Source organism: Zonotrichia leucophrys, chromosome 25 (genome assembly GCF_028769735.1).
Source record: "Zonotrichia leucophrys gambelii isolate GWCS_2022_RI chromosome 25, RI_Zleu_2.0, whole genome shotgun sequence".
Lineage (NCBI taxonomy): Eukaryota > Metazoa > Chordata > Aves > Passeriformes > Passerellidae > Zonotrichia > Zonotrichia leucophrys.
Window position 1 is genome coordinate 2429019 of NC_088194.1, and position 25826 is coordinate 2454844.

General features: G+C 58.2%; 2 protein-coding genes and 1 long non-coding RNA gene across 3 annotated transcripts; all 3 read left to right on the forward strand.

Moving 5' to 3' along the window:
* The first annotated feature begins 10322 nt into the window (after nt 1-10322).
* Nucleotides 10323-15037, forward strand: LOC135457603 (Fc receptor-like protein 3). The gene is made up of 8 exons (XM_064732309.1): nt 10323-10452; nt 11535-11555; nt 11690-11920; nt 12144-12401; nt 12489-12773; nt 13696-13965; nt 14487-14789; nt 14943-15037. The coding sequence occupies exons 1-8, from the start codon at nt 10422-10424 to the stop codon at nt 15035-15037; spliced, it is 1494 nt and encodes a 497-aa protein (XP_064588379.1). The 5' UTR covers nt 10323-10421.
* Nucleotides 15038-15779: 742 nt separating this feature from the next.
* Nucleotides 15780-17122, forward strand: LOC135457798 (uncharacterized). The gene is made up of 2 exons (XR_010442772.1): nt 15780-15853; nt 16369-17122. It is a non-coding gene; the product is annotated as an uncharacterized LOC135457798 (long non-coding RNA).
* A 951-nt stretch (nt 17123-18073) lies between these two features.
* Nucleotides 18074-25063, forward strand: PEX19 (peroxisomal biogenesis factor 19). Its single transcript, XM_064732658.1, has 8 exons — nt 18074-18203; nt 19101-19198; nt 19271-19436; nt 20238-20323; nt 20417-20575; nt 22823-22999; nt 24132-24176; nt 24703-25063. The coding sequence occupies exons 1-8, from the start codon at nt 18143-18145 to the stop codon at nt 24745-24747; spliced, it is 837 nt and encodes a 278-aa protein (XP_064588728.1). The 5' UTR covers nt 18074-18142; the 3' UTR covers nt 24748-25063.
* The last annotated feature ends 763 nt before the right edge of the window (nt 25064-25826 follow it).

Here is a 25826-nt window from a genome sequence, read left to right on the forward strand (position 1 = left end):
GTGCCATGTCCCCTCAGTGCCATGTCCCCTCAGTGCCATGTCCCCCCTCAGTGCCATGTCCCCTCAGTGCCATGTCCCCTCCGTGCCATGTCCCCCCTCTGTGCCATTTCCCTCCTCAGTGCCATGTCCTCTCTCAGTGCCATGTCCCCTCTGTGCCATGTCCCTCCTCAGTGCCATGTCCCCTCAGTGCCATGTCCCCATTCTGTGCCATGTCCCTCCTCAGTCCCATGTCCCCTCTCTGCCATGTCCCCTCTCAGTGCCATGTCCTCTCTCAGTTCCATGTCCCCTCAGTGCCATGTCCCCATTCTATGCCATGTCCCCCCTCAGTCCCATGTCCCCTCTCTGCCATGTCCCCTCTCAGTGCCATGTCCCCATTCCATGCCATGTCCCCTCAGTCCCATGTCCCCCCCCTGCTCCATGTCCCGTCTCCAGTGCCATCTCTGTCCCATGTCCCCCCTCAGTCCCATGTCCCCTCAGACCCACGTCCCTCCCGCTCCGTGTCCCCTCTCCGGTGCCATCTCCGTGCCATGTCCCCCCTGCTCCATGACCCCTTTTCTGTGCCATCCCCATGCCATGTCCCCTCAGTGCCATGTCCCCATTCCATGCCATGTCCCCTCAGTCCCACGTCCCCCCCCGCTCCGTGTCCCCTCTCCCGTGCCACCCCCGTGCCCATCCCGGCCCCGCCCGGCCCGGCTCTGCCCCGGGGCCGCTCTCGGCCCTTCCGCCGTTCCGGGACCGCCCGGGCCGGCTCTGCCGCTGTCCCGGCGGGGCCAAAGCCCGGCCCCGGGGCCACCGAGTGCTCCAGATCCCGCGGCGCTCCCGGCCCGGCCCCGCTCGGAACGGAACGGCCCGGCCCGGCACGTGCGGGGCTGCGGCCGGCACTGGGGGCACCGGGACCGGGACAGGGACAGGGACAGGGACAGGGACAGCGACAGGGACAGGGACCGGGACCGGGACAGGGACAGGGACAGGGACAGGGACAGGGACAGGGACAGGGACAGGGACCGGGACAGCGACAGGGACAGGGACAGGGACACGGACAGGGACAGGGACAGGGACAGCGACAGGGACAGGGACAGGGACAGGGACAGGGACAGGGACAGGGACAGGGACAGAGCTGGACGGGGCTGGAGCGACACGGGGGACACGGGGGTGGACATTGAGAATGGACATTGGGATGGAAAATGAGGATGGAAGATGGGGATGGACGGTGGGGGGGACATTGGGGGTGGACACAGGTGTGGACATGGGGTGGACAATGGGGTGGACATGAGGGTGGAAAATTGAGGTGTAAAATAGGGGTGGACAATGGGGATGGACATTGAGAATGGACATTCGGGATGGACATTGGGGGTGGAAATTAGGGGTGGACACCAGAGGTGGACAATGGGGCAGACAATGGGGATGGACACCAGGGGTGGGCAATGGGGGTGTAAAATAGGGGTGGACATTGAGAATGGACATTGAGGGTGGACATTGGAGGTGGAAAATAGGGATGGAAAACAGGGGTGGACATTGAGAATGGACATTGAGGTGGAAAATAGGGGTGGAAAATAGAGGTGGACATCAGGGCTGGACACCAGGACTGGATACCGGAGATGGAAAATAAAGGTGGACAATGAGGGTGGACACAGAGGTGGACATTGAGAATGGACATTGGAGGTGGAAAATAGAGATGGAAAATAGGGATGGACACAGGATGGACACTGGGAATGGACAATGGGGGCAGACATTGAGAATGGACATTGTGAGTGGAAAATAGGGGTGGACATGGGGTGGACACCAAGGTGGACACCAGGGTGGACATTGGAGGTGGAAAATAGGGATGGAAAATGGGGATGGACAATGGGGTGGACACCAAGGTGGACACCAAGGTGGACACCAGGGTGGACATTGGAGGTGGAAAATTGGGATGGAAAATGGGGTGGACAATGGGGTGGACATTGAGAATGGAGTGGACATTGGGGAGGACAATGGGGATGGACATTGAAGGTGACACTGGGGATGGACACCAGGATGGACACTGGCAGTGGACATTAAGGATGGACACCTGGATGGACACAGAAGGTGACATTATGGATGGACACTGGCAGTGGACACTGGGACTGGCACAGAGCCCCACCGAGGAGGTGACATTGGTGACAGAGGAACTACCACTGGTGACAATGGCCTGGCTGTCCCCCAAGACCTCGGTGACACCAGTGGCTTCCTCACCCTGAGGTGACACATCTGTCCCCAACTGTCCCCTGGTGTCACACGGGACAAGGACCACAAGGGATGAAGACACCGCAGACTGGACCAGCTCCTTGGTGGTGTCCCCATGGTGTCCCCACATTGTCCCCACGTTGTCCCCTCGCTGTCCCCATGGTTGTTTTCCTGGAATTACTCAGAGCCGCTCCTGCCATCCCCATCCCCATCAAAGGCGACACCACCCGCGGTGGCCCCGAGGGGACAGAGGTGGCACCGCGGTGACAAAAGCGGTGCTGGGGGTGAGGGGACCCCGCCGAGGTGGCACTGGGGACACACGGGGTGGCACCGAGGGGACAGAGGAACCTCGGGGCTGCTCCGGCCCTGTGGCCGCTCCCCAGGCAAGGGAAGGGTGGAAAAGCAGCACGGGCTGGAAAAACACGGTTTAATTAAAAGCATCGCTTAATTAAAGCCGGCGTTTAATTGAAAACAGGTTAAAGAGGCGGAGGATGAATGGGTGGCAAACGTGGGTTAAAAAGGGGTTGTGGAGGTGGATGGAAATGGGTTAAAAAATGGGTAAAAAGTGGGTTTAAAAATGGGTAAAAAATGGGTAAAAGCATGGGTAACGTGGATAAAAGATGGGGTAAAAATATGGATTTAAAAAATGGGTAAAAATGGGTAAAAAACATGGATAATGTGGATAGAGGATGGGTTAAAGATATGGGTAAAAATGGATAAAAATGGGTAAAAAACGTGTATAATGCGGATAAAGGATGGGTTAAAACTATGTGTAAAAATGGGTAAAAAATGGGTAAAAAATGTGTATAATATGGATAAAGGATGGGTTAAAAATATGGGTAAAAATGGGTAAAAAATGTGTATAATGCGGATAAAGGATATGGATAAAAATGAGTTAAAACATGGATAAAAAACAGGTTAAAATGGATTAAAAAAATGGGTAAAAAATGTGTATAATGTGGATAAAGGATGGGTTAAAACATAGATAAAAAATTAGTTAAAAAGATGGATAAAAACAGGTTAAAATGGATTTTAAAAAGGGTAAAAAATGCATATAATGTGGATAAAGGATGGGTTAAAACATGGATAAAAAATGAGTTAAAAAGATGGATAAAAAACAGGTTAAAATGGATTAAAAAAATGGGTTAAAACCATGGATAACAACCAGGTTTAAAACGTGGATAAAAGGTAAAAAATGTGGATTAAAAAGATGTTAAAAACATGGATAAAAGATGGGCTTCAGCCACCAGGATGGCACAGGGTCCTCAGGGTGTCCAGGGTGTTTTTTGGGGCAAAAATCCACTTTTCCCCCTGTATTTTGGTATTAAAATTCCCTTTCCTCCTCTGTATTTTGGGATAAAATTTGCTGTATTTTGTGACTAAAATCCACATTTTCCCGCTGTATTTTGTGACTAAAATCCACATTTTCCCGCTGTATTTTGTGACTAAAATCCACATTTTCCCTGCTGTATTTTATGGCTAAAATCCACTTTTCTCTGCTGTATTTTGGTACTAAATTCCATTTTCCCCTCTGTATTTTGGGACGAAAATCCCATTTCCCCTCTGTGTTTTGGGACTAAAGTCCCCTTTCCCCCACTATATTTTGGGACTAAAATCCACATTTTCCCGCTGTATTTTGTGACTAAAATCGACATTTTCTCTGCTGTATTTTCTGGCTAAAATCCAGTTTTCTCTGCTGTATTTTGGTACTAAATCCCATTTCCCCTCTGTATTTTGGGACTAAAATCCCATTTCCCCACTGTATTTTGGGACTAAAGTCCACATTTTTCCTGCTGTATTTTATAGCTAAAATCCACTTTTCTCTGCTGTATTTTGATACTAAATTCCATTTTCCCCTCTGTGTTTTGGGACTTAAGTCCCCTTTCCCCCACTATATTTTGGGACTAAAATCCACATTTTCCTGCTGTATTTTGTGCCCTCTCCCCCACTATATTTTGGGACTAAAATCCACATTTTCCCGCTGTATTTTGTGACTAAAATCCACATTTCCCCTCTGTATTTTGTGACTAAAATCCCATTTCCCCTCTGTATTTTGGGACTAAAATCCCATTTCCCCTCTGTATTTTGGGACTAAAGTCCCCTTTCTCCTCTGTATTTTGGGACTAAAATCCACATTTTCCCTGCTGTATTTTATGGCTAAAATCCACTTTTCTCTGCTGTATTTTGGGACTAAATCCCATTTCCCCTCTGTGTTTTGGGACTAAAGTCCTCTTTCTCCTCTGTATTTTGGGACTAAAATCCCATTTCCCCTCTGTATTTTGGGACTAAAATCCACATTTTCCCGCTGTATTTTGTGCCCTCTCCCCCACTATATTTTGGGACTAAAATCCACATTTTCCTTGCCGTATTTTCTGACTAAAATCCACTTTTCTCTGCTGTATTTTGGTACTAAATCCCCTTTCCCCTCTGTGTTTTGGTACTAAAATCCCATTTCCCCTCTGTATTTTGGGACTAAAGTCCCCTTTCTCCCACTATATTTTGGGACTAAAATCCACATTTTCCCGCTGTATTTTGTGCCCTCTCCCCCACTATATTTTGGGACTAAAATCCACATTTTCCCTGCTGTATTTTCTGGCTAAAATCCCCTTTTCTCTGCCGTATTTCGGTACTAAATTCCATTTTCCCCTCTGTGTTTCGGGATCCAACGCCTCTGCCGGCCGCAGCCCCGCGGTGACGGCACCGCGTCCCCCGGGGGAGGTGACACCGGGGTGACACCGGGGTGACACACGGGGGGGACGCGGCCGCGGGAACGGCGCGTGTGTCACCCTGGGAGCGGAATGGGAGCGGAATTCCAGCCCCGGGCGGGACGCGGCTCCCAGCGAGGGAATGGCCGGGGTTGGGATTTCAGGAATTCCTCGGTTGGAAAAAAATGGCTGGGAGCAGCTGTGGGATGGGATAAATGGAATGAAAAATAAATATATACGGGGGAACGGCAGGAGGAGGTTTTGTTTAAATTTATTTTTAAAAAATTATTTTATTTAAGTATTTTAATTTTATTTAAATTAATTTAAAATTTAAATTAAATATTTTATGTATATAAATAATTTCTTTAAATTAAATATTTTATTTAAATCAAATATGTTATTAAAATTAAATATTTTTATTTTCTCTAAATTAAATATTTTATTTAATTCAACTGATTAATTAAAATTAAATATTTTAATTTTCTTTAAATTAAATATTTTCTTTAAATAAATATTTTCTTTAAATAAATATTTTCTTTAAATAAATATGTTCTTTGAATGAACCACTTTATTTTTATTTAAATTAAAAATTCATCTATTAAAATTTTAAAAATAATGTTCTTTTATTTTAAAAATGATTTTATTTCATTTTTAAAAAAGCCATTTTATTTAAATTAAAGAAAAGGAAAACACAACAGGAGGGGGTTGGGAATTTTATTTGAAATTTTAAAAAAATAGGAAAACAATAGGAGGAGGTTGGGAATTATATTTAAATATAAAAAAAATAAATGGGAAAACAACAGGAGGAGGGAGGGTTGGGAATTTTATCAGAATTTAAAAAAATAAATGGGAAAACAATAGGAGGAGTTCGGGAATTTTATTTGAATTAAATTAAAAAATGAATAGGAAAACAACAGGAGGAAGGAGTGTTGGGAATTCCAAAATTGGAACAAGCCCCAAAACCTCAATCAGCCCCAAAACCCAGTCCCAAAATTGGAACAAGTCCCAAAAACCAGGCCCAAAATCAGCCCTAAAAACCAAACCAGTGACAAACCCTAAATCATCCCAAGGCTGAACCAGGCCCAAAATTGGAACAAGGCCCAAAATCAGCCCCAAAATTGGAACAAACCCCAAATCCAGCCCCAAAATCAGCCCTAAAAACTGAACCAGTGACAAACCCTGAACCATCCTGAACCCTGAACCAGCCCCAAAAAACAGCCCCGAAATCAGGACAGGCCCCAAACCCTGAACCAGGCCTCAAAAACCAGGCCCAAAATTGGAACAAGCCCCAAAATCAGCCCCAAATCCAACCCCAAAATTGGAACAAGCCCCAAACCCAGCCCCAAATTCAGCCCTAAAAACCAAACCAGTGACAAACCCTGAATCATCCCAAAGCCTGAACCAGGCCCCAAAATCAGCCCCAAAAATCAGCCCCGAAATCAGGACAGGCCCCAAACCCTGAACCAGCCACAAAACCCAGCCCCAAAATCAGCCCTAAAAACCAAACCAGTGACAAACCCTGAATCATCCCAAAGCCTGAACCAGGCCCCAAAAACAGCCCCAAATTCAGGACAAGCCCCAAACCCTGAACCAGGCCTCAAAAACCAGGCCCAAAATGGGAACAAGCCGCAAAATCAGCCCCAAATCCAACCCCAAAATTGGAACAAGCCCCAAAACCCAGCCCCAAATCCAACCCCAAAATTGGAACAAGCCCCAAAACCCAGCCCCAAGTCCAACCCCAAAATTGGAACAAGCCCCAAACCCAGCCCCAAATTCAGCCCTAAAAACCAAACCAGTGACAAACCCTGAATCATCCCCAAAGCCTGAACCATCCCAACCCCTGAATCATCCCCAAACCCAAACCCTGAACCATCCCAAGCCCTGCTCGCCTTTTCCCTTCCCCCAAAAACCCCAACCCTGACTCATTGGGGCCTTTTAGGGCAGCTCCAAACAGGAAGCGAAGCCGAAATTCGGGGAGCTCCAAACGAGGCCAAATTGGGGCACGTTGGGTTAATGGCCCCATTCAGGCCCTTAATGAGCTGCCTTAATTAGGGCCGGGCTTTCCAAGGTTCAGCCGAGCTCCTAAATCATCCCCGGGCACAAACACGAGGTTCAGTCCTGGGGATTTGGGGTTTTTGGGGTTTGTTTTGGGGGTGAACACTCCCAGAACTGAAAAAAAAGGTGTGGTGGTTTTTTGGTTTTTTTTGGGTTTTTCTGTTTGTTTTTATTTTTTTTTTAAGAAGGTTTTTTGTGGGGTTTTTATGGGATTTGTTGGGTTTTGGGATTATTCAGTTCTTGGTGTTTTGCATTTGTACCTGAGCCCTGAGGTTTGGGGCACCCCTGGGACCCCAAATCCCTCCAGGGATCCCAAATCCCTCCAGGGACCCCAAATCCTCCCAAAATCCCCAAATCCCCCCAAAAACCCCAAATGCCCCCAGGGTCTCCAAATCCTCCCAGGATCCCGAATTCCTCCCAGAGACCCCAAATCTCCCCCAGGACCCCAAATCTCTTCAGGATCCCCAAATCCTCCCAAGATCCCAAATCTCCTCATGGTTCCCAAATCCCCTCCAGGATCCCCAAATCCCCTCAGGATCCCCAAATCCCCCCAGGGTCCCCAAATCCTCTGAAGGTTCCCAAATCGCCCCAAAAGTCCCTCCAAATTCCCCATAAAAATCGTCCCCAAATCCCATTAAAATCCCCCAAAATAACTCCAAACCCCCCCCACCAGGAGCTGGCCCTGTCCACTGTCCCCTCCTTGTGGCCATTTCCGTTTTCCCTGGATTTCTGTTTCCCTGGAATTTTAATTCCCAGGATTTCTGTCTCCCCGGAATTCTGATTCCCAGGAATTTCTGCTTTCCCAGGATTTCTGTTTTCCTGGGAATTCTATTCCCCAAGATTTCTGTTTTCTCTGGAATTCCGTTTGCCCTGGAATTCTGATTCTCAGGATTTCTCTTTTCAGGGAATTCTGATTCTCAGGATTTCTGTCTCCCAGAAATTCCGTTTTCCTGGGATTTCTGCCTCCCTGGAATTCTGTTTCTCTGGGATTTCTGTTTTCCCGGGAATTCTGTTTTCCTGGAATTCTGTTTTCCCGAGATTTCTATTTTCTGGAAATTCTGTCTCCCGAGATTTCTGTTTTCCCGGGATTTCTGTTTCCCTGGAATTCTGTATTCCTGGGATTTCTGTTTCCCTGGAATTCTGTTTACCCGAGATTTCGGTTTTCTCGGGATTTCTGTTTCCCTGGAATTCTGTTTCCTGGGATTTCTGCCTTCTTGGAATTTTGATTCCGTGGATTTCTCTTTCCAGCTTTAAATCCCACCCCCCGTTCCCCGGACCCTCCCTCCCACAAATATTCCCAAATTTGGGATCGCCGCTCCCCCTCCAGGCCCTCTCCCACAGCAGATCCCAAATTTTGGGGCGTTGGATTTGGCTTTGGCCCCGAAGCCCCGGGAGGTGACAGCGCCGGGATTAATTACCTAATTAACCCTGGGATCTAATTAGGAGATTTCCATCCGGGTGCCTCCGAGATAAGAGATCCCAAACCCGCCCGGGGCGGCTTCCAGAAGGTTCGGGAGTGGCCGCGGTCCCGTCCCGGCTCCGGGAAATCCTTCGGGGCGGGTTTGGGGTGAAGGAAAAACGGGGCTGGGCCCGGAAATGTCCCCAAAACACGAAATGTCCCCGAGGCCGTGGGGACAGAACGGGAACACTGAGGGGACAATGTGGGGACATTGTGGGGATATTGAGGGGACATCATGGGGACAATATGGGGACAATGCGGGGGCAATGTGGGGACATTTAGGGGACATCGGAGGGGACAATGCGGGGACACAGCCGGGGACATTTAGGGGACAATGTGGGGACAATGAGGGGACATTGTGGGGACATCGAGGAGACACTGAGGAGACACAACCGGGGACAATGCGGGGACATTGTGGGGACATCTAGGGGACATTGCGGGGACAGCGCTGGGACATCGAGGGGACATTGTGGGGACATTGAGGGGACACAGCCAGGGACATTGAGGGGACACAGTCGGGGACAATGCGGGGACATTGAAGGGACATTTAGGGGACATCACGGGGACATCAAAGGGACACAGCCCGGGACATTGTGAGGACATTGCGGGGACAGCGCTGGGACATTGAGGGGACATCGAGGGGACACAGCCAGGGACATTGTGGGGACATTGAGGGGGATACAGCTGGGGACAATGAGGGGACAATGTGGGGACATTGGGGGGACACAGCTGGGGACATGACAGGGACACAGCCGGGGGACAATGCGGGGACAGCTCTGGGACATTGAGGGGACAATGCGGGGACATTGAGGGGACACCACCGGGCTTTGCCTTGCAACTGCCACTCGCTGTTTGTCCCCTCTCGCTGTTTGTCCCCTCTCGGTGACACCGGCCCGGGGCTTGGGGACCTGCAGCGGTGCCACCCCAGGATGTGCCACTCTGGAAGGTGCCACCCCCAGAACAGGGACAGGACCCCCCTGGATGTGTCACCCCCAGGACAGAAGCCACCCCCTGTGTGACACCCAGCACCAACGGCCTCTTCCTTCTGCTGCAGGAGAAAGTGAAATATTGGGGGGCACAGCCGGGCACCCCCATCCCCACAGCCCCCCGGACACCCCCATCCCCCCACCCTGCACCCCCTTTTGCCCTCCCCGGGGTCCCCCCAAACCCGTTTCCCCCCTCGGGAGTTCCCCAGGAACTGAGGGGGTGCAAGAGCGGCAGAAAAAAAAAAAGGGAAGGAAATGGAAATGAAGAGAAGAAAAAGTCCCTGGGGGTGGGGACAGACCCAGAGCCCCTCGGAATCCACCTGGGGTGACCCCCCAAAAACAGCAGCACCTTGTGGGGGGGCTGTGCTGGGCTCTGGGGCACCCCAAAACCTGAGGCACCCAGGGAAGGAGCTGAGACCACTGGGGCCATCCCTGGGACCCCCATTCCCCTGGAACCCAACCATGGGACCCCCATTCCTTGTGTCCCCCCATTCCTGAGACCCCCATCCCAGTACTGACATTCCCCAGGATCTCCATGGCCCAGCACCCCATTTCCAAGGAACCTTCTCCTGCTCATTCCATCCCCTTGAAACCCCCTTCCCCCAGGACCTTGATTCTCCCAGGACCCCCATCCCTGGGACCCCCCCTTTCCCCAGAAATCAAACCATGGGACCCCCATTCCTTGTGTCCCCCCCATCCCTGGGTACCCCCATTCCCATTGCACCCCCATTCCCAGTGACTCCCCCTCTTCAGCACCCCCAATCCCCTGGGACCCCCCATTCCCTTGGACCCCCATCCCTGGCACCCCAAACCCCCCTGAGCCCCCCACTCCTGGGCACCCCGTGTCCCACCTTGTCCCCATCCTGTCCCCATCCTGTCCCCACCCTGCCCCCGCCGTGTGCCACCCCCACGTGGGGACAGATGTAAATTCTCTTCCTTCCCCTTTAGCTCAAGAGCCACCAGGCTGGGGACAGGTGGCCCTGGCCGCGAGTGACAGCCGGGGACACCGGGATGGCCGGGAGGGTGGCACTGCTCCTGTGGGGTGAGATTGCTGGGGAGGGGGCACAGAGGGGCACGGGGGTCCCCTGATGTCCCCAGGGCCAGCAGGGCCAGGGGGCACAGAGCCGGTGTCACCCCAGTGTGGGGTGGCCCTGGGGACAGGAATGGGGGGACAGGGATGGGGGAGAGGATTTGGGGACAGGGATGGGGGAAAGGGTTTGGGGACAGGATTTGGGGAGAGGGATGGGGAAAGGAATGGGGGACAGGGATTTGGGGACAGGGATATGGGCACAGAGATTTGGGGACAGGGATTTGGGGACAGGGATGGGGGAAAGGGTTTGGGGAGAGGGATGGGGGGACAGGGATTTGGGGACAGGGATTTGGGGACAGGGATTTGGGGACAAGGATTTGGGGACAGGAATGGGGGGACAGGGATTTGCAGATAGGGAGGTGGGAGGGGAATTTGGAACAGGGATTTGGGGACAGGAATGGGGGACAGGGATGAGGAACAGGGGACAAGGATTTGGGGACAGGAATGGGGAACAGGGATTTGGGGACAGGGATTTGGGGACAGGATTTGGGGACAGGGACTGGGAAGAGGATGTGGGGACAGGGATTTGGGGACAGGAATGGGGGACAAGGATTTGGAGGACAGAGATTTGGGGACAGGGATTTGGGACAGGGATGGGGAACAGGGATTTGGGCGCAGAGATTTGGGGACAGGGATTTCGGGTTTGGCACAGCGAGGACAGAGGGACAGGAATGCCGGGACAGGGACAAGGGGACAATCACCACGGGGATGTGGCCATGGGGACGGGTGCCATCAGAATGGGGCCATGGGGACCATGTGGCCGTGGGGCTGGCGGGGGTGACCTGAGCCATCACGGGGTGGCCGTGGTGTCCCCGTGGTGGCGTCAGTGTCACCTGAACGTGGCGCGTGGGCGGCTGTGACAGAGCTGTCCCCTGGGAGCCTCTCCAGACCTGCTGGGGACTGTCCCCGAGCACTTTCCCACAAGAACTTCTGTCCCCACGGGGACAGCTCAGGGACAGCCCCACACCCCGTGTCCCCGAGCTGCTGTCCCCATGGTGCCACCCCCACTGATCGCTGTCCCTTCTCCCTTCCAGCCCAGACCCTCGGCCTTGTTGGTGAGTCCTCGGGGGATGCCATGGTCCCACCTTGCTGTCCCCAGCCCCATGGTGGCCCTGGCAGGCTGGTGTCCCCTGTCACCCACAGGTGCCCATGGTGGCCCTGGCAGGCTGGTGTCCCCTGTCACCCGCAGGTGCTCAGACCACCCAGCTCCTCGTGAAGCCCCCCTGGAGGCCGGCGGTGCTGTGGGACCGGGTGACACTGACCTGCCAGGGCTTGGGGACTGCTGGTGACACCACCTGGTACAAGGATGGGAAGCGCTGGTGGCAGAAGAGACAGGAGAGCTTCACTGTCACCGAGAGAGGCACCTATGAGTGTGACAGACCCGGCACTGGGCCCAGCCCCCCTGTGACAGTCTCAGCCGGTGAGAGGGGTTTGGGTGTCCCCAGGATGTCCCCAGCCTGGCACCTGCAGGGACCCCGAGCGCTCTGGGTGGGCTCCGCTCCCTGGGTCACCTCCTGTGTGACCAGAGCCTGTCCCCTGCCCTGGGGACATCCCAGTGCTGGAACTGGGGACCCCTGGTGCTCTGGACCCTCCAGTGGGGGGTCCTGGTGCCATCGGGTGTGACAGGTCCCCTCTGTCCCCAGACCCGCTGGTGCTGCAGGTGCCGGGATGGGTGCTGCTGGAAGGGGACACGGTGACACTGCGCTGCCGGGGCTGGTGGAACGTCACGGTCACCTTGGTGTCCTTCTACCACGAGGGGACAGAACTGGGGAGGCTCCGCGATGGCGCAGAGCTGTCCCTGTCCCCTCTGCAGCTGAAACACAGCGGCCGCTACCGCTGCGAGGGCCGGGTGGGATACCGGGAGTGGGAGGAGTCAGCGCCGGTGACAGTGACAGTGCACGGTGAGCCCCCCACAGCCCCCACCCCGACACCCCCACAGCCCCTCCCCAGGGATTCAGGCTCACAAATCCCCTCCCCTCTCCTTCCAGAGCTCTTCTCGGTGCCAGTGCTGGTGCTGGAGGGTCCCCCCGAGATCACCGTGGGGTCCCCCCTGACTCTCAGCTGCCGCAGCACCCCCAGCCCCCTGCGGCCCCGAGCCCCCCTCCTGTACCTGTTCTACCGGGACGGGTGGGTGCTGGGGGTCCTGCAGGGGTCCCCGCAGCTGCTGCTGCCCGCCGTGGGGGTCTCCCACTCGGGGAATTACAGCTGTGAGGCGCAGTCCCAGAGTGGGACCGTGCGGAAGAGCAGCGCCCGGCTCAGCGTCACGGTGCGCAGTGAGTGCGGGGATGGGCACGGGGAGCCCCCACATCCCTCCCCGATCCCCTAGTTGGGGACCCCCAGCACTGCCTGGGGACCCCCAGCCCTCCCTGACACCTTTCCTGAGTCCCCCAGCCCTGACTTGCTGCCCCCAGCCCACCCAGGTCCTTCCTCGGGTTCTCCCATCACTGCCCCCATCTCCCCATCCCACCCCGGATCCCACCTCGGGTCCCCCCATCCCACCCCGGATCCCTTGCCGGGTCCCCCCCTCTTTTCCCGAGTCCCCTCCCGGGTCCCCCAGCCCTGCTTGGGGACCCCCAGCCCTCCCTGACACCATCCCCTGGTGTCCCCATCTCTGCCCGGGTCCCTCCCCAGCTCCTTCCATCCTTCCCCGGGTCCCCCAACCATGGCCCGTGTCCCCCATCCCTTCCTGGGTGCCACCCTGGGTCCCCCCATCCTTTCCCGGGTGCCACCCTGGGTCCCCCAGCTCTTTCTGGGTACCCCCATCCTTCCCCGACACCTTTTCCGTGTCCCCCCATTACTGCCCGGGACCCCCATCTCTGTCCCTATGTCCCCTCATCTCTGTCCCCGGTCCTCCCACCCCTCCCTGGGTCCCCTCCCACTGTCCCCATGTCCCTCCATCCCTGCCCCGGGTCCCCCATCCCTGTCCCCAGTCCCCTCATCTCTGTCCCCAGTCCCCTCATCTCTGTCCCCAGTCCCCCCTCACTGTCCCCAAGTCCCCCCATCCCTGTCTGTGTCCCCTCACCCCTCCCTGGTGTCACCCCCCTCCCTCTCCCGGTGTCCCCTCCCTGTCCCCCCCATCCCCTCCTATTTCCAAGCCCCCCAATCTCTGCACGCCCCTCCCTTCCTGGGGTCCCCCTGCCCCTCTCTGCCCCCCCCATGTCCCTCATTGTCCCCTGGTGTCCCCTCCTCCTGCAGGGATCCCACCCTCGGGGGTGTCCCTGTCAGCGCAGCCCCCCGGGGGACAGGTGGCACTTGGGGACAGCCTGGTGCTGAGCTGTGCGGTGGCCGCGGGGACAGGTCCCCTGTCCTTCTCCTGGCACCGGGAGGGCTCGGGGGCACCGCTGGGCACCGGCACCCGCCTGGAGCTGGGACACGTTGGGGACAATGACAGCGGCCAGTACCGGTGCCGGGTCAGCGATGGGGACAGCGTGGCCGAGAGTGACACCATGAATGTCACCGTCCTGGGTGAGCGGGACCCTCGGGATGGGGATGACCCCACCATGGCACCCCCATCCCACCTCACCCAGTGCCACCCCTGTCTGTGTCCCTGCAGTGCCCGTGGCCAATGCCACCATCACCCTCTGTCCTGTGTCCCCGCAGTGCCTGTGGCCAATGCCACCATCACCCTCTGTCCCTGCTGTGTCCCCACAGTGCCCGTGGCCAATGCCACCATCACTGTCTGTCCTGTGTCCCCAGAGTGCCCATGGTCAATGCCACCATCACCCCTGGTCCCCTGTCTGTGTCCCCACAGTGCCCGTGGCCAATGCCACCATCACCCTCAGCCCTGTGTCCCCACAGTGCCAATGGTCAATGCCACCATCACCTTCTGTCCTGTGTCCCCACAGTGCCAATGGTCAATGCCACCATCACCCTCTGTCCTGTGTCCCCGCAGTGCCCGTGGCCAATGCCACCATCACCCTCTGTCCTGTGTCCCCACAGTGCCAATGATCAATGCCACCATCACCCTCTGTCCTGTGTCCCCACAGTGCCCGTGGCCAATGCCACCATCACCCCCGGTCCCCTGGCACACCAGGTGCACACAGGTGACAACGTGACCCTGCGCTGCTCAGTGCAGGTGGGCTCAGCCCCTGTCACCTTCACCTGGCTGCACAACGGGCAGGAGGTGGCCCGGGGTCCCCTCCTGGAGCTCAGGGACATCGCTGTGGGACATTCGGGCACCTACCAGTGCGTGGCCACCAACCAGCTGGGACAGGACGGGCACCGCGTGTTCCGGGCATTCAGCCCTGAGCTGGCACTGGAGGTGACAACGTGGGGACACAGGGACACAGGTGATGGCACTCGGGGATATTGTGGGGGTCTTGGAATCCTGGGTTTGTCCCTGGAGGTGACACGGAGGTGACAGGGCACAGGTGGCATCACTCGGGGTCACAGGGGGGGGCAGCCCACCCTGGGTGACCCCAAAGTGTCCCCTCTGTCCCCAGCAGTGGCCGCAGGGGTTGGCAGCTCCCTCCTGGCCTTGGTCCTGCTCGGGGCGGCCATCGTGGGCTGGCAGCGGTGCCACCGCCGCGGTGGGTGACACTGTGGGGACAATGGGGACAATGGGGTGGGGACAATGGGGACAGTGGGGACAATGGGGGGGGAAATGGGGGAGTAATGGAGGGGGACAATGGGGACAATGGGGATGGGGCAATGAGGACCATGGGGTGGGGGACAGTGGGGACAATGGGGTGGGGAACAATGGGGACAATGGGGTGGGGACAGTGGGGACACTGGGGACAATGGGGGCAATGGGGGCAATGGGGGCAATGGGGTGGGGACAATGGGGACCATGGGGTGGGGAACAATGGGGACAATGGGGTGGGGGACAATGGGGACACAGGGGTGGGGACAGAGGGGACAATGGGGGGACAATGGGGACAATGGGGTGGGTGACAATACGGACAATGCTGACAGTGGGGAGAATGGGGGGACAATGGGGACAGTGGGATGGGGACAATGGGGGGGACAATGGGGACGGTGGAGTGGGGACAATGCAGTGACAATGAAGACAATGGGGTGGAGACAATGGGGACAATGGGGACAATGGGGACAATGAGGTGGGTGGCAATGAGGAGACAATGGAGGGACAATGGGGGGGACAATGGAGGGACAATGGGGACAATTTTAGGACCCCTGACCCCCTTGTCACCCCATTGTCACCCCCCCTTTCCCGCAGCCCCCAGGATGCCCCAGGACAGGTGAGTGGGGGAGGGGCCCGGGGGTGTCCCCATGTCCCCAAATGCCACCTGGAGGCCACACCCCTGTCCCCATTGTCCCTGCAGGACCCCCGTGGTGTCCCTTGAGGGGGAGGAGGTGCTCTACAGCCACGTGGTGCCCACGGCCAGGGCAGCGGGTGAGTGGGGACAGCGGGTGGCACGGGGGTGGCACCGGGGGTGGCACTGGGGGTGGCATTGGGGGCGGCACCAGGGTCCCAAATGCCACCCCCAGGGAGATGCTGGGTCCCCAGATGGTACCCAGGGGACAGTGGTGACATTGATGGGAATGTGCTGTGACACTGGGGTGGCACTGAGGTTGGCACCAGGGGTGACACCGAGGGACACTGAGGTGGCACTGGGGGTGACACGGGGTGGCACTGGGAGACACTGGGGGACACTGGGGTGGCAATTGGCGTCACGGGGGGACACTGGGTAGCACTGGGGGACACTGGGGGTGGCACTGGGGGACATTGGGGGTGGCACTAGGTGATACTTGGGGACACTGTGGGACACTGGGAGACACTGGGTGGCACCGGGGGTGGCACGGGGGGGGGCACACGGTCCCCAAATGCCACCCAGGAGATGGAAGGAGTGCGGGCACAGGGACGTGGCACCCATGGGTGGCACTGGGTGGCACCGGTGTCTCCCGCAGGGTCCCCAAGTGTCACCCCCGAGGAGCCCCAGGTGACCTACGCGGAGCTGCGGGCACCGAGGTGGCACCTGGGGGACAGCGGGGACTACGAGAACGTGCTGTGACACCGGGGTGGCACCAAGGGGTGGCACAGGGTCCTAAATGCCACCCAGGGGACAGCAGTGACACTGGGGTGACACTGGGTCCCCAAGTGCCACCCCTCAGGAAGCTGCCAGGTCCCCAAATGCCACCCTGGGGACAGTGGTGACATCCACGAGAACGTGCTGTGACACCGGGGTGGCACCGGGGGTGGCACTGGGTCCTCAAATGCCACCCAGAGGACAGCAGTGACATTGATGAGACCATGCTGTGACACCGGGGGTGGCACTGGGTGGCACTGGGGACAGCCACACGCGTGGTGTCCCCTCGTCCTGTGGGTGCCCACCCTGCCCATGGCCCTGTCCCCTCCCTGTCCCTTGTGACCGTGGCCACCACAAGCTGCTGGCAGCTGGCCTTGTCCCCTCCTTGTGGCCACCAGGACCTGTCTCCGTCCCCTGTCCCTCTGTCCCTCTGAGCCGTGGGAATTTGGGACAATCCCAAGAACGAGCCCAGAGTGACCCCAGGGGGGTTTTGGGGACACTCTGGGGGTTTGGGGACACCCCAGGGTGGTCCCAGCGAGCGGAGCCCTCCCCCGATGGAAGGAATGAAAGTTAAACTTTGATTTCTGTCACATTTTCCATTTTTCTGCACAATAAATTCAATTCTTGTCCCCAAATCCTGGCTGGGACCGAGCCCGCCCTGCCCCAACCCCGCCCGGGAATGTGGGAGGGGGTCCCCAGGAGGGTCCCGGTGGTTTTGGGGGGCTCAGGGTCCGTCCCAAACCCCCTGGGACGCACTGGGGTTGTTCCTTGCTTTGTCCCTTGCTGGGACCCCAAAAATGGGAGGTGCAAGGTCTGGGATCCCAAAATTCAGGACCCAAAACTGGGAGGTGCAAGTTCTGCGACCCCAAAATCTGGGACTTCAGGGAGCAGGACCCCAACATTTGGGATGGGGCTCCCAGTCACGGTTCCCGGTCCCGGTTCCTGTTCCCAACCCCAGTCCCTGCTTCCATTCCCATTCCCATTCCCGTTCCCGTTCCTGTTCCTGCTCCCGATCCCAATCCCAATCCCATTCCTGCTCCCATTCCCATTTACATTCCCATTCTCGCTCCTTTTCCTGCTCCCGTTCCCATTCCCAATCCCTTTCCTGTTCCCGTTCCCATTCCCGCTCCTTTTCCTGCTCCCATTTCCCACTCCCATTCCCGTTGCCATTTCCATTCCTGTACCCGCTCCCATTCCCATTCCTGTTCCCATTCCTGTTCCCAGTCCTGTTCATTTTCCCATTCCCGTTCCCTCTCCCGTTCCCATTTCCCATTTCCCATTTCCATTCCCACTCCCATTCCTATTCCCATTCCCATTCCAGTCCTCATTCCGGTTCCCGCTCCCATTCCCATTCCTAAATCCGTTCCGGGTTTTCTGGGAGGGGGCGTGGCCAGCGGAGGGGGAGTGTCCTTTTGGGGCGGTTCCCGTTCCTGATTCCGTTCCGGGTTTTCCGGGGGGCGTGTCCTCTGGGGCGATTCTCGTTCCCGTTCCCGATTCCGTTCCGGGTTTCCCGGGGGGGGCGTGTCCTCTGGGGCGATTCTCGTTCCCGTTCCCCATTCCGTTCCGGGTTTTCCGGGAGGGGCGTGTCCCCGTGGGCGGGAAGGGGCGTGTCCCGCGGCAGCGCCCCCTGGCGGCGCAGGGCGGAGCGGGCCAAGATGGCGGCGGAGCCGGGCCCGGGCCCGGGGCCCGACGCGGAGTTGGAGGAGCTGCTGGAGAGTGAGTGGGGCCCGGAGGGGACCGGAGGGACCGGAGGGGCCTGGGGGTCAGCGGGGTGTGGGGAGGCTGCGGGGCGTTGGGAGCGATGGGGGGTGAGGGGGGCCGGGGGTCATTGGGGTGAGAGGGGAGCGGGGGGGAACCGGGGGTTGTGAGGGGCTGGGGGGGACATTGGGGTGAGGGTCAGTGGAATGAGGGGGGGTCTGGGGGTTATTGGGGTCTGGGGGTCGTGAGGGGCTGAGGGTCAGTGGGGTGAGGGGGGGGTCTGGGGGTTATTGGGGTCTGGGGGTCACTGGGGTGAGGGGAGTCGTGAGGGGCCGAGGGTCGTGAGAGGCTGGGGGGTCACTGGGGTGAATGGGGTCTGGGGGTTATTGGGGTGAGGGGGGGTTCGTGAGAGGCTGGGGGTCGTGAGGGACCGGGGAGGTCATTGGGGTGAGAGGGGGTCTGAGGGTTGTTGGGGTCTGGGGGTTGTTGGGGTTCTGGGGGGAGCCTGGAGGTTATGGGAGTACAGGGGAATGAGGGTTTTGGGGTGCACTTATTTGGGTTCAGTTGGGATGGGAGTTATTGGGGTGCAGTTAGAGGTAGGGGTTATTGGGGTGCAACTTTGGGGTGTAATTAGGGGTAGAGGTAACTGGGGTACAGTTTGGGGGTGCAATCAGAGGTAGGAGTTATTGGGGTGCAGTTTCTGGGCTGCAGTTTTTGAGTAGAGGTTATTGGGGTGCAGTTTTTGGCGTGCAGTCACAGGTAGGGGTTATTGGTGTGCAGTTTTAGGGATAGGGATTATCGGGGTGCAATTTTTGCCGTACACTTTACCACACCCATTCCACTGGGGGTGCCCATGACCTCCCTGTGGGGCTTCACCCCCATTTCTGCCCCCCCTGACCCCAATTTCCCCCTCAGGTGCCCTGGACGACTTCGAGCGCAGCCGCCCCGCGCCCCCTGCCCCTGCCAGCTCCTCCTGCCCCCCTTCCCCTCCCTCAGCCGCCGACTCCGCCAAGGTGAGCACCCCAAAACCCCGGCCCCTCTTTGTGTGTGCCCTCCCTGGGGCCGTGCTAGGCCGTGCTGGGCAGGACTCGCTGTTCTCCTCGCAGGAAAGGTTCTTCCAGGAGCTCTTTGAGGGCGAGCTGGCGGCGCAGGCAGCAGCTGAGTTCCAGGAGGCCATGCAGGAGCTGGCACGGCAGGAGCCACAGCTGGTGGAGCAGTTCCAGAAGCTCTCAGAGGCTGCTGGCAAAGTCGGTGGGTGTTGGGGGGATAGGGGGGGATCACAGCCCTGGTTATCCCCAATCCTAATCCCAAATGGAGGTGTTCATCTGTTTGGGATTGGGGGCAGAACTCCAGCAGGATCCTGCATTATTCCCATTATTCCCAATCCCTAATTCCATCTGGAGTTGCTCCCCTGTTTGGGATTGGGGACAGCACCTCAGCGGGACCCTGCATTATTCCCATTATCCTCCATCCCAACCCCATCCTATTCCTATTGCCAACCCCATCCCAAGCCCAATTGCCCCCCGTTCCCAACCCCATCCCAAATCCATTCCAAAGCTATCCCAAACCCAAATCTATCCCATTCCCAACTCCATTCCCATCCCAACCCCATCCCCAACCCCATCCCCATCCCAAACCCATTCCCACTCCATTCCCAACCCCATCCCAATCTCAACCCCATCCCAATCCCAATCCCAAATCCATCCCACTCCATCCCAAGACCAATTGCCCCCCATTCCCAACCCATTCCTACCCCTTTCACATTCTCAACCCCATTTCAAATCCATCCCAAATCTATCCCAACCCCAAATCCATCCCATTCCCATCCCAACCCCATTCCCATCCGAACCCCAATCCTAAATCCACCCCAAGCCCATTCCCACCCCATCTCAATCCCAAATCCATCCCAATCCCAATCCCAAATCCATCCCAACCCCATTCCCATTCCACCCCATCCCATCCCCATTCCTATTCCCATTCCCACCCCAATCCCAACCCCACCCCAACCCCAAATCCACCCCAATCCCACCCCAAATCCATCTCACCCCGCAGGCAGCGACGCGGCCTCGCAGCAGGAATTCACCTCCTGCCTCAAGGAGACGCTGAGCGGGCTGGCCAAGAACGCCAACGACCTCCAGGTACCCCTCCCTCCCTCCCTGCAGCCCTTCCCGGGGGTCCCGGGGGTGTCCCGGGGGTCCCGGGGGGCTGACGGGGTCCCGGGGGTCCCGCAGAACTCCCCGGGATCCGAGGAGGAGCTGGCCAAGGCCCTGGAGGGGCTGGGGCTGGACGAGAGCAGCGGCGACGGCGTCCTGCCCGTCATGCGCAGCATCATGGAGTCCCTGCTGTCCAAGGACGTGCTCTACCCCTCCCTCAAGGAGATCACCGAGAAGGTGGGACCCCAAAAACCCCAAAAACCGGGAGGGCACCCCAAAAAACCTGGGGGAGTCCCCAAAATCCTGGAGGGATGAGTGGGAAACTCAAGGGAGTCATGGGGACATCATGCAGTCCCTGCTGTCCAAGGATGTCTCTACCCCTCCCTCAAGGAGATCACCGAGAAGGTGGGACCCCAAAAACCGGGAGGACACCCCAAAAAACCTGAGGAGGGCACCCCAGAAAACCTGGGGGAGTCCCCAAAATCCTGGAGGGATGAGTGGGAAACTCAAGGGAGTCATGGGGACATCATGCAGTCCCTGCTGTCCAAGGACGTGCTCTACCCCTCCTTCAAGGAGGTCACCGAGAAGGTGGGACCCCAAAAACCATAAGGGCACCCCAAAAAAAACTGAGGAGGGCACCCCAGAAAACCTGGGGGAGTCCCCAAAATCCTGGAGGGATCCTTTGGGGTGTGGGAAACTCCGGGGAGTCATGGGGACATCATGGAATCCTTGCTGTCCAAGGACGTGCTCTACCCCTCCCTCAAGGAGATCGCCGAGAAGGTGGGACCCCAAAAACCCCAGAAACTGGGAGGGCACCCCAAAAAACCTGGGGGAGTCCCCAAAATCTTGGAGGGATGAGTGGGAAACTCAAGGGAGTCATGGGGACATCATGGAGTCCCTGCTGTCCAAGGACGTGCTCTACCCCTCCCTCAAGGAGATCACTGAGAAGGTGGGACCCCAAAAACCCCAGAAACTGGGGGGGCACCCCAAAAAACCTGAGGAGGGCACCCCAAAATACCTGAGGAGGGCACCCCAGAAAACCTGGGAGGGTTCCTGAAATCCTGGAGGGATCCTTTGGGGTGTGGGAAACTCAGGGGAGTCATGGGGACATCATGCAGTCCCTGCTGTCCAAGGATGTGCTCTACCCCTCCCTCAAGGAGATCACCGAGAAGGTGGGACCCCAAAAACCCCAAAAGCCGGGAGGGCACCCCAAAAAACCTGGGGGAGTCCCCAAAATCCTGGAGGGATGAGTGGGAAACTCAAGGGAGTCATGGGGACATCATGCAGTCCCTGCTGTCCAAGGATGTGCTCTACCCCTCCCTCAAGGAGATCACTGAGAAGGTGGGACCCCAAAAACCCCAAAAACCGGGAGGGCACCCCTAAAAAACCTGAGGAGGGCACCCCAGAAAACCTGGGAGGGTTCCTGAAATCCTGGAGGGATCCTTTGGGGTGTGGGAAACTCCGGGGAGTCATGGGGACATCATGGAGTCCCTGCTGTCCAAGGACGTGCTCTACCCCTCCCTCAAGGAGATCACGGAGAAGGTGGGACCCCAGAAAACGGGAGGGCACCCCAAAAAACCTGGGGGGAGTCCCCGAAATTTTTTGGGGTGTGGGAAACTCAGGGGAGTCATGGGGACATACCCGGAGTGGCTGTGGCAGCACGAGGGGTCCCTGTCCCCGGAGCAGTTTGGGGCACTGAGGGGCTGGGATTGGCTGGGATTTGGGGGTTCCATGGGAGATTTGGGGGTTCCTGCAGTGACCCCATTGTCCCCTCACTGTCCCCTGGGTGTCCCCAGTATCAGAGTGGCTGTGGCAGCACGAGGGGTCCCTGTCCCCAGAGCAGCGGGTGCAATTTGGGGCGCTGAGTGGGCTGGGATCTGGGGGTCCCATAGGGGATTTGGGGGTTCCCTGGGGGATTTGAGGGTTCCTACAGTGACTCCACTGTCCCCTCACTGTCCCCTCAATGTCCCCAGTATCAGAGTGGCTGTGGCAGCACAAGGAGTCCCTGTCCCCAGCACAGTTCAGGGCTGATGGGGCTGGGATTGGCTGGGATTTGGGGTTTCCATGGGGGATTTGGGGTTTCCATGGCTGGGATTTGGGGTTTCCATGGGGGATTTGGGGATTCCATGGCTGGGATTTGGGGGTTCCATGGGGGATTTGGGGGTTCCCTCACTGTCCCCTCAATGTCCCCTGGGTGTCCCCGGTCCCCAGAGTGGCTCCAGCAGCACGAGGGGTCCCTGTCCCCAGAACAGCGGGCACAGTTCAGGGCGCAGCAGGGGCTGATGGGGCTGGGATTTGGGGTTCCATGGGGGATTTGGGGGTCCCCTCACTGTCCCTGGCTGTCCCCAGTACCCGGAGTGGCTCCGGCAGCACGAGGGGACCCTGCCCCCGGAGCAGCGGGTGCTGATGGGGCTGGGATTGGCTGAGATTTGGGGGATCCTGCAGTGACCCCGGTGTCCCCTCACTGTCCCCTGCTGTCCCCAGTACCCGGAGTGGCTCCGGCAGCACGAGGGCTCGCTGCCGCCGGAGCAGCGGGCGCGGTTCAGCCAGCAGCAGGCGCTGATGCTGCGGATCTGCGCGGAGCTGGAGCGGGAGCGGCCCGAGGAGCCCGAGGGGCAGCGCCGGGAGCGCTTCGAGACCCTGCTGGACCTGATGCAGCAGGTGGGGCTGGAGGGCCACCTGTGTGTCACCTGTGTGTCACCCCCGTGTCACCTCCGTGTCACCCCCGTGTCACCCCTGTGTCCCTCTGACCCTCCCCTTGGGCCCTGGGTCACCTCCGTGTCACCCCCGTGTCCCCTCTGTGTCAACCCTGGGTCCTCTCTGTGTCACCCCCGTGTCCCTGTGATCACCCTGGGTCCATGGGTCACCCCCGTGTCACCTCCATGTCACCCCCGTGTACCTCTGACCCTCCCCTTGGGCCCCGTGTCACCTCTGTGTCACCTCCGTGTCACCCCTGTGTCACCCCCGTGTCCCTCTGACCCTCCCCTTGGGCCCTGGGTCACCTCCATGTCACCCCCTGGGGGTTTTGTGCCACCTCCGTGTCCCCTCTGTGTCAACCCTGGATCCTCTCTGTGTCACCCCCGTGTCCCTGTGATCACCCTGGGTCCATGGGTCACCTCCGTGTCACCCCCCCAGGGCTCTGGGTCCCCTCCATGTCATTCCCCCCATGTCCCTGTGTCCTCCTCGTGTCCCTCTGTCCCCTCCTTCTGTCCCCCCCCAGTGTCCCTGGGTCCCCTCCATGTCCTCCCCTCCGTGTCTCTCTGAACCTCCTGGATGTCCTCATGTCCCCTCTGTGTCCCTGTGTCCCCTCTGACCCTCCCCATGTCCCTCTGTCCTGTCTGTCCCCTCTGTGTCCCCATGTCCCCCCTCCATGTCCCTCTGTCCCTCCAATGTCCCTCTGTGCCCCCCATGTCCCCCCCAATGTCCCCTCTGTCCCTCCAATGTCCCTCTGTCCTGTCTGTCCCTCCAATGTCCCCATGTCCCCTCTGTGTCCCTCCAATGTCCCCATGTCCCCTCTGTGTCCCCTCTGACCCTCCCCATGTCCCTCTGTCCTGTGTGTCCCTCTCATGTCCCCATGTCCCCCCATGTCCCTCTGTCCCTCCAATGTCCCTCTGTGCCCCCCATGTCCACCCCAATGTCCCCTCTGTGTCCCCTCTGTGTCCTCATGTCCTCCCCATGTCCCTCTGTCCCCTCTGTGTCCCTGTGTCCCCTCTGACCCTCCCCATGTCCCTCTGTCCCCTCTGTGTCCCCATGTCCCCCCATGTCCCTCTGTCCCCTCTGTGTCCCCTCACAGCTGCAGGACCTGGGCCACCCCCCCAAGGAGCTGGCAGGGGACACGGTGAGTGTTTGGGGACACCCTGAGGGGTTTGGGGTCACCCAAAGGCTTTGGGGTGGTCCCATAGAATTGGGGACATCCCATTAAAATAGGGGTGGTCCTAAAAAACTGGGGTGGTCCCATAGAACTGGGGGGACCCCAAAGGATTTGGGGGTGACCTCGTGGAACTCGGGGAGATCCTAAAAGAATTGGGGTCACCTCATACATTTCAGGTGATCCCATAGAATTGGGGGGGACCACAAAAGATTTGGGGGTGACCTCATAAAGTTTGGGGAAATCCTGTAGATTTGAGGTGATCCCACAGAATTGGGATGACTCCAAAAGATTTGGGGTGTCCCCCCCCAGCTTTGGAGTGATCCCATAGAACTGGGATGACCCCATAGATTTGGGGTTCCCCCCCAGCTTTGGGGTACCCCTCTGGGATTTGGGGTTCCCCCCATGGATTTGGGGTGTCCCATGGCTATGGGGCACCCCTGTGGGATTTGGGGTGACCCCACAGATTTGGGGTGACCCCAATGTCCCCCCACAGCCGCCAGGACTGAACCTCACAGGGGAGCAGTGCCGCCTCATGTAGGGCACGTTTGGGGTGACCCCACAGATTTGGGGTGTCCTCCCCATGGATTTGGGGTGCCCCATGGCTTTGGGGTGCCCCCCGGATTTGGGGTGCCCCCATGGATTTGGGGTGCCCCCCGGCTTTGGGGTGCCCCCCGGATTTGGGGTGCCCTGGCCCCATAAAGGGGGTGCAGAGGAGCCCAGCAGTGGGGTTGGCGCCTCCCCCCCACCCCAATTTTGGGGTTTTTTTGGGGTGGGGGGCGCAGGGACCCCCCCAATGTGGGGAGGTGTCCCCCCCTCACCCCCCGGTGACCCCAATAAAGAGATGGTGACGGGAACGGCTGTGCCTGCTCAGCAACACTGAGGGGACATTGAGGGGACACTGGGGACACTGGGGACACTGGGGGACATTGGGGACACTGAGGGGACATTGGGGGGACACTGAGGGGACACTGGGGGGACATGTGGGGGACATTGGGGGGACCCTACAGGGACACTGGGGACAGTGGGGACACTGAGGGGACATTGGGGGACACTGGGAGGACACTGGGAGGACATTGGGGGACATTGGGGACACTGGGGGGACATTGGGGACCCTATAGGGACATTGGGGGGGGACACTGGGGACACTACAGGGACACTGGGGACAGTGGGGACACTGAGGAGACACTGGGGGACAATGGGGGGGCATTGGGGGGACAATGGGGGGACATTGGGGGGACCCTACAGGGACAGTGGGGACAGTGGGGACACTGAGGGGACACTGGGGGGACACTGAGGGGTCACTGGGGGAACATTGGGGACCCTATAGGGACATTGGGGGGACACTACAGGGACCCTACAGGGACGTTGAGGACACTGGGGACACTGGGGGGACATTGGGGGGACATTGGGGACACTGGAGGGACATTGGGGACCCTATAGGGACATTGGGGGGACACTGGGGACAATGGGGGGACATTGTGGGGACACTGAGGAGACATTGGGGACCCTATAGGGACATTGGGGACACTGGGGGGACATTGGGGACCCTACAGGGACATTGAGGACACTGGGGACAACGGGGGGACATTGGGGACCCTATAGGGACATTGGGGGGGA

Coding starts and splice junctions, on each gene's coding strand:
- LOC135457603 (XM_064732309.1), top strand. CDS start 10,422: ATGGCCGGGAGGGTGGCACTGCTCCTGTGGG. Junction 11,556..11,689: donor CCAGACCCTCGGCCTTGTTG/GTGAGTCCTCGG, acceptor TGTCACCCGCAG/GTGCTCAGACCACCCAGCTC. Junction 12,402..12,488: donor GGTGACAGTGACAGTGCACG/GTGAGCCCCCCA, acceptor CTCTCCTTCCAG/AGCTCTTCTCGGTGCCAGTG.
- PEX19 (XM_064732658.1), top strand. CDS start 18,143: ATGGCGGCGGAGCCGGGCCCGGGCCCGGGGCCCGACGCGGAGTTGGAG. Junction 18,204..19,100: donor GTTGGAGGAGCTGCTGGAGA/GTGAGTGGGGCC, acceptor TTTCCCCCTCAG/GTGCCCTGGACGACTTCGAG. Junction 20,576..22,822: donor TCAAGGAGATCACCGAGAAG/GTGGGACCCCAA, acceptor TGCTGTCCCCAG/TACCCGGAGTGGCTCCGGCA.